The sequence below is a fragment of the Salmo salar genome, chromosome 18 (genome assembly GCF_965601325.2).
Source record: "Salmo salar chromosome 18, fSalSal1, whole genome shotgun sequence".
Taxonomy (NCBI): Eukaryota; Metazoa; Chordata; class Actinopteri; order Salmoniformes; family Salmonidae; genus Salmo; species Salmo salar.
Genome location: NC_138308.1, coordinates 63,607,331 through 63,619,657, shown reverse-complemented (window position 1 = coordinate 63,619,657; position 12,327 = coordinate 63,607,331). Strand labels below are relative to the sequence as shown.

Genomic DNA, 12,327 nt, shown 5'->3' with positions numbered 1-12,327 from the left:
ACGGAATTATTTTATTTTACTCAGGGGGGAGGCATCTCGGATGGTTGAGGGGCAGCTCTTGGGGAACTGTGGGGGGGGGGGGGGGGGGGGGCGACCGGTCGCTGGTTTGAATCCCCGTTTTTGACATTGTGGGAGATCTGTCGACATGCCCTTGAGCAGGGCGATGACCGTGTTTTTTTCTGTGGGTCGCTCTGGATGGGAGTCTGTTAGATAACTGAATGTGATGTAGATGTTGAGCGGCTTCACTGCAAGTAGATTGTATGTTTTAATATAATATATATATATATATATATATATATATATATATATATATATATATATATATATATATATATATATATATATATATAGATAGATAGAAGAAGAAGAAGAAAAAAATGGAATAAGAAAATGACAAAAAAAATAGTTATAACAGAGTGGTGATGGTAATAAAGGGTATTACATCTTGATGAGTGAATGTTAGTTATTTACAGCATTTAAAAAAATAACTGCAACTGAAATTCATTGGCTCTGCTTGAACACACCAAATTGTCCTTGATGTACAGGATGGATTCACCATGGGATGGGTCATAATGCCATTTAATCTGGTCTTGCCAGTGAGGCTGTTTCCCTTCCTCTTTGCCACTTTGAGGGAGCGCCTGATCACTCTGGTAGCATGCTGTGCCATCTGCCTACCTGGCACGGCATAGTGAAGCAAGGAAAGTCTCCTTGCTCGTGCCGGTGCTACTGTTGTGAGTGTGTTTGAGTTTCGCGCATCCTGAGGTGGTGGGCAGCGGGAGAGAGAGGGGTATAATTGCAGACACAGCGGAGGGAGTGGGCCTTTGGCAGGTATGGCTAAGGATGGAGGGATACACTCACAGGCATGCTGGGAGATTACCAACAGTAATGACCCGCTCTGAGGTCATTTCCACCTTTGCAGCAATCCCACAGAACTTCTCTTCTCACTATGCTGAAGTACAGCTCCCAGTGTGGGATTCTTTCTCTCAAAGGCATTCATCCATTATCGTCCCCACATTATCGTACCCACAGCTCAAATGAAAATCTCCCTAACATCATATCTAAGCCAATATGACACCAATATTGATGAAAATGTGCAAATCAACTTGACTGGAGGTACACAACACACTCCCTGCCTCTTGTCATGAGCTGTCCGTTCCTTACCGAGAACCACATACTGGATTTTAAACAGCATTAGGGAAAAAAATTTAAGATTCTTGGCCAGAAGTAGCTCAATATCTAGGCGTTGGATAAGAACGAGACTACAGCGTTCATAAAGGGGCCATTAGACTTGCCACCTTTCGGACTGAATAAGTTTGTAGGGTCAACCGTTTCACTCTCATGTGCTCATTTCTGTCTATTAAGAACCAACGATGTGCTACCTTTTTCTAGCATTTCTGACAATGCTAACATCTTTTTTTCCTGAAGTGCAGAGTTCTAACACTGAGTCTGTTGCTCAGCAACAACACATCTGCTTACATGGTGGTGGTATTCAAGCTGAGGTTTGAATTTGTATTTATCATGGATCCCCATTAATGAATAATGAATAATGTCTAAATTTAGCATGTTGAGGTGACTAAACTGCTTGGCGTAACCTTGGATTGTAAACTGTCATGGTCAAAACATATTGATACAACAGTAGCTAAGATGGGGAGAAGTCTGCCTTCTAAACAGCACTATCAACATGTCAGGTCCTACAGGCCCTAGTTTAGTATTGTAAGTGTAAGGGGTGTGTAACTGGTGGCAGGGAAGTCAGACGCAGGACAGCAGAACTGGGTAATAACCGGAGCTGTTTAATTATCAAAACCAACGGCATCTAGAAATACAAATATGGGTACAAAACCCGTCGCGCACCAGTCAAAATGTGCAGAAGCACTTCCAACAAACAATTTCACATACAGACATGGGGGGAACAGAGGGTTAAATACACAATAAGTAATGAGGGAAATGTAAACCAGGTGTGTGGGAAAACAAGACAAAACAAATGGAAAATGAAAGGTGGATTGGCGATGGCTAGAAGACCGGTGACGTCGACCGCGGAACGCCACCCGAACAAGGAGAGGAACCGACTTTGGCGGAAGTTGTGACAGTAAGGTTTTAAAAATGGTGTAACTGCCTTAATTTTGCTGGGCCCCAGGAAGAGTAGCTGCTGCCTTGGATTATGTTGGAAAGGCTTCCAATAAATAACACCTTCTGTGTTCGGTTAGACAGGTAACTCTTTATCCATAATTTAGCAGGGGGTTTAAAGCCATAACACATGTTTTTCCAGCAGCAGACTATGATCGATAATGTCAAAAGCCGTACTGAAGTCTAACAAAACAGACCCCACAATCTTTTTATCATCAATTTCTCTCAGCCAATCATCAGTCATATGTGTAAGTGCTGTGCTAACAAAGAAAAAAGCTTTATCTCAGCCTTATCTCAAAGGCCTTATCTCAGACTGGCCAATAAAAAGAAACGATTAAGATGGGCAAAAGAACACATTCACTGGACAAAGGAACTCTGCCTAGAAGGCCAGCATCCCGGAGTCGAAATCTTCACTGATGACGTTGAGACTGGTGTTTTGCGGGTACTATTTAATGAAGCTGCCAGTTGAGGACTTGTGCGGTGTCTGTTTCTCAAACTGGACACTAATGTACTTGTCCTCTTGCTCAGTTGTGCAACGGGGCCTCCCACTCCTCTTTCTATTCTGGTCAGTGCCAGTTTGCACTGTTCTGTGAAGGGAGTAGAACACAGCGTTGTACGAGATCTTCAGTTTCTTCTCAATTTCTCGCATGGAATAGCCAAATTTTCTCAGAACAAGAATAGACTGATGAGTTTCAGAAGAAAGTTATTTGTTTCTGGCCATTTTGAGCCTGTAATCGAACCTACAAATGCTGATGCTCCAGATACTCAACTAGTCTAAAGAAGGCCAGTTTTATTGCTTCTTTAATCAGAACAAAAGTTTTCTGTTGTAGCTGTTCTGTTGTAGCTGTGTAGTTGTAGCTGTGCTAACATAATTGCAAAAGGGTTTTCTAATGATCAATTAGCCTTTTAAAATGATAAACTTGGATTAGCTAACACAACGTGCCATTGGAACACAGGAGTGATGGTTGCTGATAATGGGCCTCTGTACGTCTATGTAGATATTCCATTAAAAATCAGCCGTTTCCAGCTACAATAGTAATTTCCAACATTAACAATGTCTACACTGTATTTCTGATCAATTTTATGTTATTTTAATGGACAAAAAATGTGCTTTTCTTTAAAAAAAAACATTTGATTATGTTAATCAATCAATGCAAGCAGATATATTGATTAGCTATGTAGCTAGCTAACGTGACCTAGTTAAAGTTAGCTTGCTCGTACAAAGTCCAACAGTTAACCTTTTGTACCTAGCTAACACCAGTCAGCTGAAAGCTATCTAGCTAACAACCAGGCAAATAAAGGTAGCTTGCCAATGAATGTGATTTTGTTTTGATTAGCTACTATAGTTACCAAGCTAGTTAACTAACGTAATGTTATACCAGTCAGATGAGTGCTAACATTGAGTAGGTATCTAACCAACAAGCAAGGAAAGCTAGCTTGGTATATTTTGCTGCTATGATAGCCAGTTAACTTTAGCTAGATAGGTATCGTTAGCTAACGTAAGAATAACGTTTTTACATTTTACATTTTAGTCATTTAGCAGAAGCTATTATCCAGAGCGACTTACAGTAGTGAATGCATACATTTAATTTCATGCATTTTTATTTATTTTTTACTGGCCCCCCATGGGAATCAAACCCACAACCCTGGCGTTGCAAACACCATGCTCTACCAACTGAGCCACAAGGAAGACGTTAACTAATGTGTATAATGTGTATAATATTACAATATATCATATGTTTTTTACACAAAACATAGATAGTTAACGTTATTTAGGTTAAGTGTAAAAACCACCAAACTTCGGGAAACTGCCACACTGCCACGCTGCTCACATTCATTTGCTTTGCATAGACCAAGCTACGGTAAGATGAGGTAGCCAGATTTCAGACAGGAAAAACACTGCAGTTAGCTACACTACATTTCCTCGACTAAGAACAGCCAAGACCACAACACAAACCATAGCCAAGAAAATCAATTGCTTTGTTAAGAAATGGAAAGCTAGTTGTGAACCACATGTATACCCAATGGGGCAAGTGTGCAAATCCATGCTAGCGTCAGACAACTGACCAGACTCGACTGACAGCATCGCTGTTTCAAACAAGTAGAATACATTCCAGCCCCGGCATAAACGCTTGCAGCTTACACATTTCACAAAGTCCTTCAATGTTTGATTAATTTACATTACATCATAATTTTAAATAAAGTGAATCATCTTTTTTGTTTCTTATTCTTATTATGCTCTATGTAAGTAATTAAGAAGGTCCAGTAGTTAGGTTAATATGGATTGTGCTGATGACTCAATTACAAAAATGTTGTAATAAAGACTTGAATGAAAGATTGTCATGTTTTGATATTGTTATACTTCATGTAACTGGTCATCACATGCCTCTTGCATTTCAATACGTTATTTGAATTACACAATTGCCAGGCAGAAAACTGAGGATGTATCAGGCTAAGGACCTTACTGTTAGATGCAACAAAAGTCCACAGCCATCTCGGATATTGCTGGACACCTTCCCATGTACGATTTTGTGATGAAACTGTCCAAATAATATTGGAGATATGGCCAGGAGAAGCTAATAGAAACGATCAAGGGAATATGGACGTACCTTTAACATTCTCCTATGTGTGTTTGCTCAAACTGTCGGAGGATTCATTGCCACATTATGCTATTGTAGATAGCTATGTAACTTTAGACAAGCATTGATTTGATTACATTGGCTAGCTAATGTAGCTAGCTACAATAGAGAGGTTGGGTTGCGATTTCTATTTCATCAGCCTCAATTTTGAATATGGCTGAGATAATAAAAAACCAGAATGTATGTTGGGTTTCAACCTTGGATATACGGAGTTAGCTAGTTACCTAACTTGTGCCATAGCTGCGGCGGTTTTTTTCTCTCTTCGTATCCTAGGTAATGTTATTGCTAACGTTATACTTGTCATTGGTCACTCGGACGGGACGTTATTTACTCGGTAGCCTGCATAGCTAAAAGTTAGCTAGCTAATGTTACCTAGCTACAATGTAAGCAGAAAGATATACAATTTTAAAGCACGCCGGCTATCTGGTTTAAGATACGTGTTATCTAGCTAACTAGCTAATAACTTTTGCTGCTAGCTAGCTACTGGCTGCCAGGCAACTGTGCCAAGTAGCTAGTAATGACAGGAGAATGAGGTAGCTTCGATTCGTCACAGCCCCTAATACAGGTTGAATAGATATCCAATCAATACATGCTGCATTCTAACTTTAAATTATATGGATGATCTGTATTCCTAATTCTGTCTATATTTTTATTTTTCTCCTTTAACAAAAATGAAATATTAGCCTGTTAGCCCCTGTGTAATTAGTTAGTTTTCCTTCATGATTTGCAGTAAAAGATAGCAGAGAAAACAACACCTTTCTCGAATACTCAAACGGAAAGCACTTTTGATACGTAATCTTTGTCTATCATTCAAGTGTAACTGTTTACAATTTAGTCGAATTTTTTTAATGTCTTCATAGAGAATCCCTACCGGAGAATGCTACATTTCTATCCACCCTTCCAGCAAGAAAACTAGAAAGCAGATCGCGGTGTCATCTGCTGACCATTTAGGGAACTAAGTTCTCATCTGGTGTGCCAAATTTCGTTCCGTAATATGAAGTATTGACGGAGAATTTACGAGGGGAAAACTCACTTTAATTATTTAACGACTATTGTTCGCATCTATAATATACATTTTGTGTCTATAATATAAATTGTGTATTCATATATTTCCTAACAATGCATCTGCATACAGTACTTTAAATGTCTGAGGTGTTCTAAGCATATTAAAGCCAAATTTCCGTTTGTCTCTAACCCACGGTAATTCAGTTTTTTTGCATTTAATAAATGTGCAGGTTCGTCATTCTGTAACTATGGTTCGTATCTTTGGGGTTCTACTGCATCTGACTAGTACCTTAGTAACTATGTGCACAAGAGGCTGGCAGGGAGTTATGGAGTTTGATGCTTAGTACAGTTGAAGTCGAAAGTTCACATACACCTTAGCCAAATATATTTAAACTCAGTTTTTCACAATTCCTGACATTTAATCCTAGTAAAAATTCCCTGTCTTAGATCAGTTAGGATCACCACTTTATTTTAAGAATGTGAAATGTCAGAATAATAGAGAGAATGATTTATTTCAGCTTTTATTTCTTCCATCAGATTCCCAGTGGGTCAAAAGTTTACATACACTCAATTAGTATTTGGTAGCATTACCTTAAAATTGTTTAACTTGGATCAAACGTTTCGGGTAGCCTTCCACAAGCTTCCCACAATAAGTTGGGTGAATATTGGCCCATTCCTCTTGACAGCGCTGGTGTAACTGAGTCAGGTTTGTAGGCCTCCTTGCTCGCACACACTTTTTCAGTTCTGCCCACACATTTTCTATAGGATTGAGGTCAGGGCTTTGACTTTGTTGTCCTTAAGCCAGTTTGCCACAACTTTGGAAGTATGCTTGGGGTCATTGTCCATTTGGAAGACCCATTTGCGACCAATCTTTAACTTCCTGACTGATGTCTTGAGATGTTGCTTCAATATATCCACATATTTGTCCTTCCTCATGATGCCATCTATTCTGTGAAGTGTACCAGTCCCTCCTGCAGCAAAGCACCCCCAAAACATGATGCTTCCCCGCACGTGCTTCACGGGGGGATGGTGTTCTTCAGCTTGCAAGCCTCCCCCTTTATCCTCCAAACATAACGATGGTCATTATGGTCAAACAGTTCTATTTTTGTTTCATCAGACCAGAGGACATTTCTCCAAAAAGTACAATCTTTGTCCCCATGTGCAGTTGCAAACCGTAGTTTTTTTATGCCGGTTTTGGAGCAGTGGCTTCTTCTTTGCTGAGCGGCCTTTCAGGTTATGACGATATAGGACTCGTTTTACTGTGGATATAGATACTTTTGTACCTGTTTCCTCAAGCATCTTCACAAGGTCCTTTGCCGTTGTTCTGGGATTGATTTGCACTTTTCGCACCAAAGTAGGTTCATCTCTAGGAGACAGAACACGTCTCCTTCCTGAGCGGTATGACGGCTGCGTGGTCCCATGGTGTTTATACAGTGGACGAAAAAAGTATTTGATCTCCTGCTGATTTTGTACGTTTGCCCACTTACAAAGAAATGATCAGTCTATAATTTTAACCTCTTGACGGTCGCCTAGGATAGGGGGCGCTACAGCGATTTTTGAAAAAAATTCGTGCCCATTTTAAACGGCCTCCTACTCAAACTCAGAAGCTAGGATATGCATATAATTAATACTTGTGGATAGAAAACACCCTAAAGTTTCTAAAACTGTTTGAAGGGTGTCTGTGAGTATAACAGAACTCATATGGCAGTCAAAACCCCGAGACAGATCGTAACAGGATGTGGAATTCTGAATTGCGGACTCAACTTCATCACTTTGCCTATAAATCACACCGTGAGCAATGGTTCATTGAGCACTTCCTATTGCTTCCACTAGATGTCCCCAGTCTTTACAAAGTGGTTTGAGCCTTCTACTGTGAAAACTGACACAATGAGAGTCTGTGGAACGTGGTCACATGAGGAGGGCCATCACCATTATGACGCCGGCGCCCCTGGCTACCCTCCCCTTTCGAAACGTTTTGAAAGACAATGCAATCGTCCCCCTTGAATGTTATTGGAGCTCTGGTTGAAAAAGGCCCTAAAGATTTATGTTATACAACGTTTGACCTGTTTGAACAAACCTAAATTTAAAAAAATGCATTTTGTTGAGAGAGAAGTCCCGCGGCCGTCGGTACTTTTGGAGCAGCCTTCAGAACGCGCTAACAAGAACAAGCTATTGGGACGTAAAGGATTAACTTTTTCGAACGAAAATACATTTGTTGTGGACCTGGGATTCCTGGAAGTGCTTTCTGATGAAGATAATCAAAGGTAAGGGATTATTGACAATAGTATACAAGACTAGATTTGATATGCGATTGTTCCAAGATGGCGCTGACCTGTATTGCTAGCCTATTTTTTTGAGTATCGCAAAGTGTGATTACCCAGTAAAGTTATTTTTAAATCTGGCATTGCAGGTGCTTTCAAGAGATGCTAATCTATAAATCTTAGAATGACAATATTACATTTTTAAAATGTTTTCGATTAGTAATTTAGTAAATTGTAGCGCTGTTTCAAATAGTTAGTCAACGTCACGCGCCGATGTAAAATGCTGTTTTTATATATAAATATGAACTTTATCGAACAAATAAATGCATGTATTGTGTAACATGATGTCCTAGGAGTGTCATCTGATGAAGATTGTCAAAGGTTAGTGCTGCATTTAGCTGTTTTTTGGTTATTTGTGATGCATGTGGTTGGTCGGAAAATGGCTATGTGGCTACTTTTACGATATACTCCTCTAACATAATCTAATGTTTTGCTTTTGTTGTAAAGCCTTTTTGAAATCGGACAACGTGGTTCGATTCAGGAGAGGTGTATCTATAAAACGATATAACATAGTACTATATTTGGAGAAAAAAAAAATATTAAATTTTGTTATGCTAATGGCGATAGGATTTTTCGCTGGATGTCCGCCCAGAGGTTAATAGTAGGTTTATTTGAACAGTGAGAGACAGAATAACAATTAAAAAAATCCAGAAAAACGCATGTCAAAAATGTTATAAAATGATTTGCATTTTAATGAGGGAAATAAGTTTGACCCCTCTGCAAAACATGACTTAGAACTTGGTGGCAAAACCCTTGTTGTCAATCACAGAGGTCAGATGTTTCTTGTAGTTGGCCACCAGGTTTGCACACATCTCAGGAGGGATTTTGTCCCACTCCTCTTTGCAGATCTTCTCCAAGTCATTAAGGTTTCGAGACTGATGTTTGGCAACTCGAACCTTCAGCTCCCTCCACAGAATTTCTATGGGATTAAGGTCTGGAGACTGGCTCGGCCACTCCAGGACTGTAATGTGCTTCTTCTTGAGCCACTCCTTTGTTGCCTTGGCCGTGTGTTTTGGGTCATTGTCATGCTGGAATACCCATCCACGACCCATTTTCAATGCCCTGGCTGAGGGAAGGAGGTTCTCACCCAAGATTTGACGGTACATGGCCCCGTCCATCATCCCTTTGATGATGGACGGCATAAGCATAATGTTTCTACCTCCATGTTTGACGGTGGAGATGGTGTTCTTGGGGTCATAGGCAGCATTCCTCCTCCTCCAAACACGGCGAGTTGAGTTGATGTCAAAGAGCTCCATTTTGGTCTCATCTGACCACAACACTTACACCAGTTGTCCTCTGAGTCATTCAGATGTTCATTGGCAAACTTCAGACGGGCATGTATATGTATTCTTGAGAAGGGGGACCTTGCGGGCACTGCAGGATTTCAGTCCTTCATGGCGTAGTGTGTTACCAATTGTTTTCTTGGTGACTATGGTCCCAGCTGCCTTGATATCATTGACAAGATCCTCCCGTGTAGTTCTGGGCTGATTCCTCACCGTTCTCATGATCATTGCAACTCCACGAGGTGAGATCTTGCATGGAGCCCCAGGCCGAGGGATATTGACAGTTCTTTTGTGTTTCTTCCATTTGCGAATAATCGCACCAAATGTTGTCACCTTCTCCCCAAGCTGCTTGGCGATGGTCTTGTAGCCCAATCCAGCCTTGTGTAGGTCTACAATCTTGTCCCTGACATCCTTGGAGAGCTCTTTGGTCTTGGCCATAGTGAAGAGTTTGGAATCTGATTGATTGATTGCTTCTGTGGACAGGTGTCTTTTTTACAGGTAACAAGCTGTGGTTAGGAGCACTCCCTTTAAGAGTGTGCTCCTAATCTCAGCTCGTTACCTGTATAAAAGACACCTGGGAGCCAGAAATCTTTCTGATTGAGAGGGGGTCAAATACTTATTTCCCTCATTAAAATGCAAATCAATTTATAACATTTTTGACATGCGTTTTTCTGGATATTTTTGTTGTTATTCTGTCTCTCACTGTTCAAATAAACCTACCATTAAAATTATAGACTGATCCTTTCTTTGTCAGTGGGCAAATGTACAAAATCAGCAGGGGATCAAATACTTTTTCCCCCACTTTACTTGCGTACTATTGTTTGTACAGATGAACGTGGTACCATCAGGCATTTGGAAATTGCTGGATGAGCAAGACTTGTGGAGCTCTAAAAAAAGTCTTGGCTGATTTATTTTGACTTTCCCATGATGTCAAGCAAAGAGGAACTGAGTTTGAAGATAGGCCTTGAAATATATCAACAGGTACACCTTCAATTGACTCAAATTACGTCAATTAGCCAATCAGAAGCTTCTAAAGCCATGCCATAATTTTCTGGAATTTTCCAAGCTATTTAAAGGCACAGTCAACTTAGTGTATGTAAACTTCTGACCCACTGGAATTGTGATACAGTGAATTATAAGTGAAATAATCTGTCTGTAAACAATTGTTTGAAAAATGACTTGCACAAAGTAGATTTTCTAACCAACTTGCCAAAACTATAGTTTGTTTAACAAGAAATTTGTGGAGTGGTTGAAAAACACGTTTTAATGACTCCAACCTAAGTGTATGTAAACTTCCGTCTTCAACTGTATGTGTGCCCACTTGTTTGCTGTTGGGTTTATGTTGTTTGCTGTTGGGTTTATGTTGGTTTGTGTGTGTATGTGTGTGTATGTGTGCGTGTGTGCCCTTAAAATGGGTTTCTTACCGCAGCTTCCCCTTCTTGTCCAGCAGTGCCATTCATTGGTGGTGTGACTTCCACCTCGACATTCGAGCTGTTTGGAAGATTCTTATCTGCATATTAGAAAAGAGAAAACATAGAGAGCAATTCATTTAATTGTGGTGTATTGGTAGACAAAAAGCCAATGCACTGCTCATGTAAGATCAGTGTGGTATGTTAATTAAATGCAGAGTAATATCAGTAAAACAACTGCAATGATTAATCAAGAGATAAACTAATAAGGAATGACTAGCTATAATTGCAAATCCATCATTCAAACTATTTACGGTATCTTTACAAACACAGGCAGTGATTGCTTTACATTCGGGGCAGATGTTGCATGGTTTTGAGGATGATTTCCCTTATAAAATAAAAATCGTACACACTTATCCACACAAACGTATTGCTGCCATGAGAAAACAAACAAACTGTACAGCCATTTGTCCCCCATACAAATTGTTTTCATGAAAAAAAAGTTTTAAAAAAAACAACAAAAAGCAGTAGAGCTAGTGCAGGTGTACATCGTTTTTCAAGACAAGGCTTGAAGAATACTGCTTTAGGACATCCAACCCAGGTCATTCATGATCAATATATACAATGGCTGTATATATTGTTTTGGGGATGTTTTTGTGCTTTTCAGTGCACAGTTGACCAATACAATCCTTCCCCATTAGTACTGCTAGCAGCACCAAAAATGCAAAGCAGGAGATGTTGGATTTAGAGTGTCTGTGTGAGTGTGTTCCTGCAGTGCAGCTCCCCCTATCTTGTATGAGGGCTAATATGTATCCTATTCATTTAGAGCCAGATTCACTTATGCTCTTGATTAAAATACAAAATGCCGAAAGCCATGTAATTGGATGATTATAACATAATTGCCATGGAAATTGGTTTAATCCAAGTGTGTTTGTGACACAGCAGGAGATTGTCAGGGAGATACTGTGATCTGATACTCATCGTCTAACAAATTACTTCCCTGGTCCTTTTGGAAGGTATCCTATACACTATTAACTAAACCATAGAAAATAATTATACATTTGATATGCAGATTTGATATAATATGTGGCATATAAAAATCTGAGTAAATAACACATGGAACTACACATTTGTATATTAATCCAATCAGAATGTTTTTTGGTCTACAGTACAATATTCTTTAAGCTTAAACCCATTGAATCAGCACCATGGACTACTAGCTCTAATCTAACAACAAGAGAACCAAGCATCAAAGCCAGTAACAATCAAAACTGGCCATGTATTTGGGTCCAGTTTAGATGCTAATATGTTCATGTGGCGCTGTTAGCATAATTTTGTCTGGGTAATAAATATCCATTTCCCTCTTTGATTTTGTACCAATGAAAGCTCTTTCTATGGCCCCCCTGAGTATCTTTTTGACCATTGTGTCAGAGATCTTTGAAATGAAAACCTGCATTAATTGCACTTGGGAGCGTCTCAATTGAACAAATCACCTAGGTGTCTGGTTAGACTGTAAACTCTCCTTCCAGAAGCACATTAAGCATCT

The 12,327-nt window shown here is 39.8% G+C and overlaps 1 protein-coding gene across 3 annotated transcripts in view; it reads right to left on the bottom strand.

The window, feature by feature from the left end:
- LOC106577456 (sodium/potassium/calcium exchanger 2) overlaps nucleotides 1-12,327 on the bottom strand; it is a 184,137-nt gene that overhangs the window by 23,967 nt on the left and 147,843 nt on the right. For all 3 annotated transcript variants that reach the window (XM_014155447.3, XM_014155450.3, XM_014155448.3), the window contains one exon: nucleotides 10,797-10,882. In XM_014155447.3, the coding sequence (XP_014010922.1) occupies nucleotides 10,797-10,882 (86 nt within the window). The remainder of the gene's footprint in view (nucleotides 1-10,796; nucleotides 10,883-12,327) is intronic.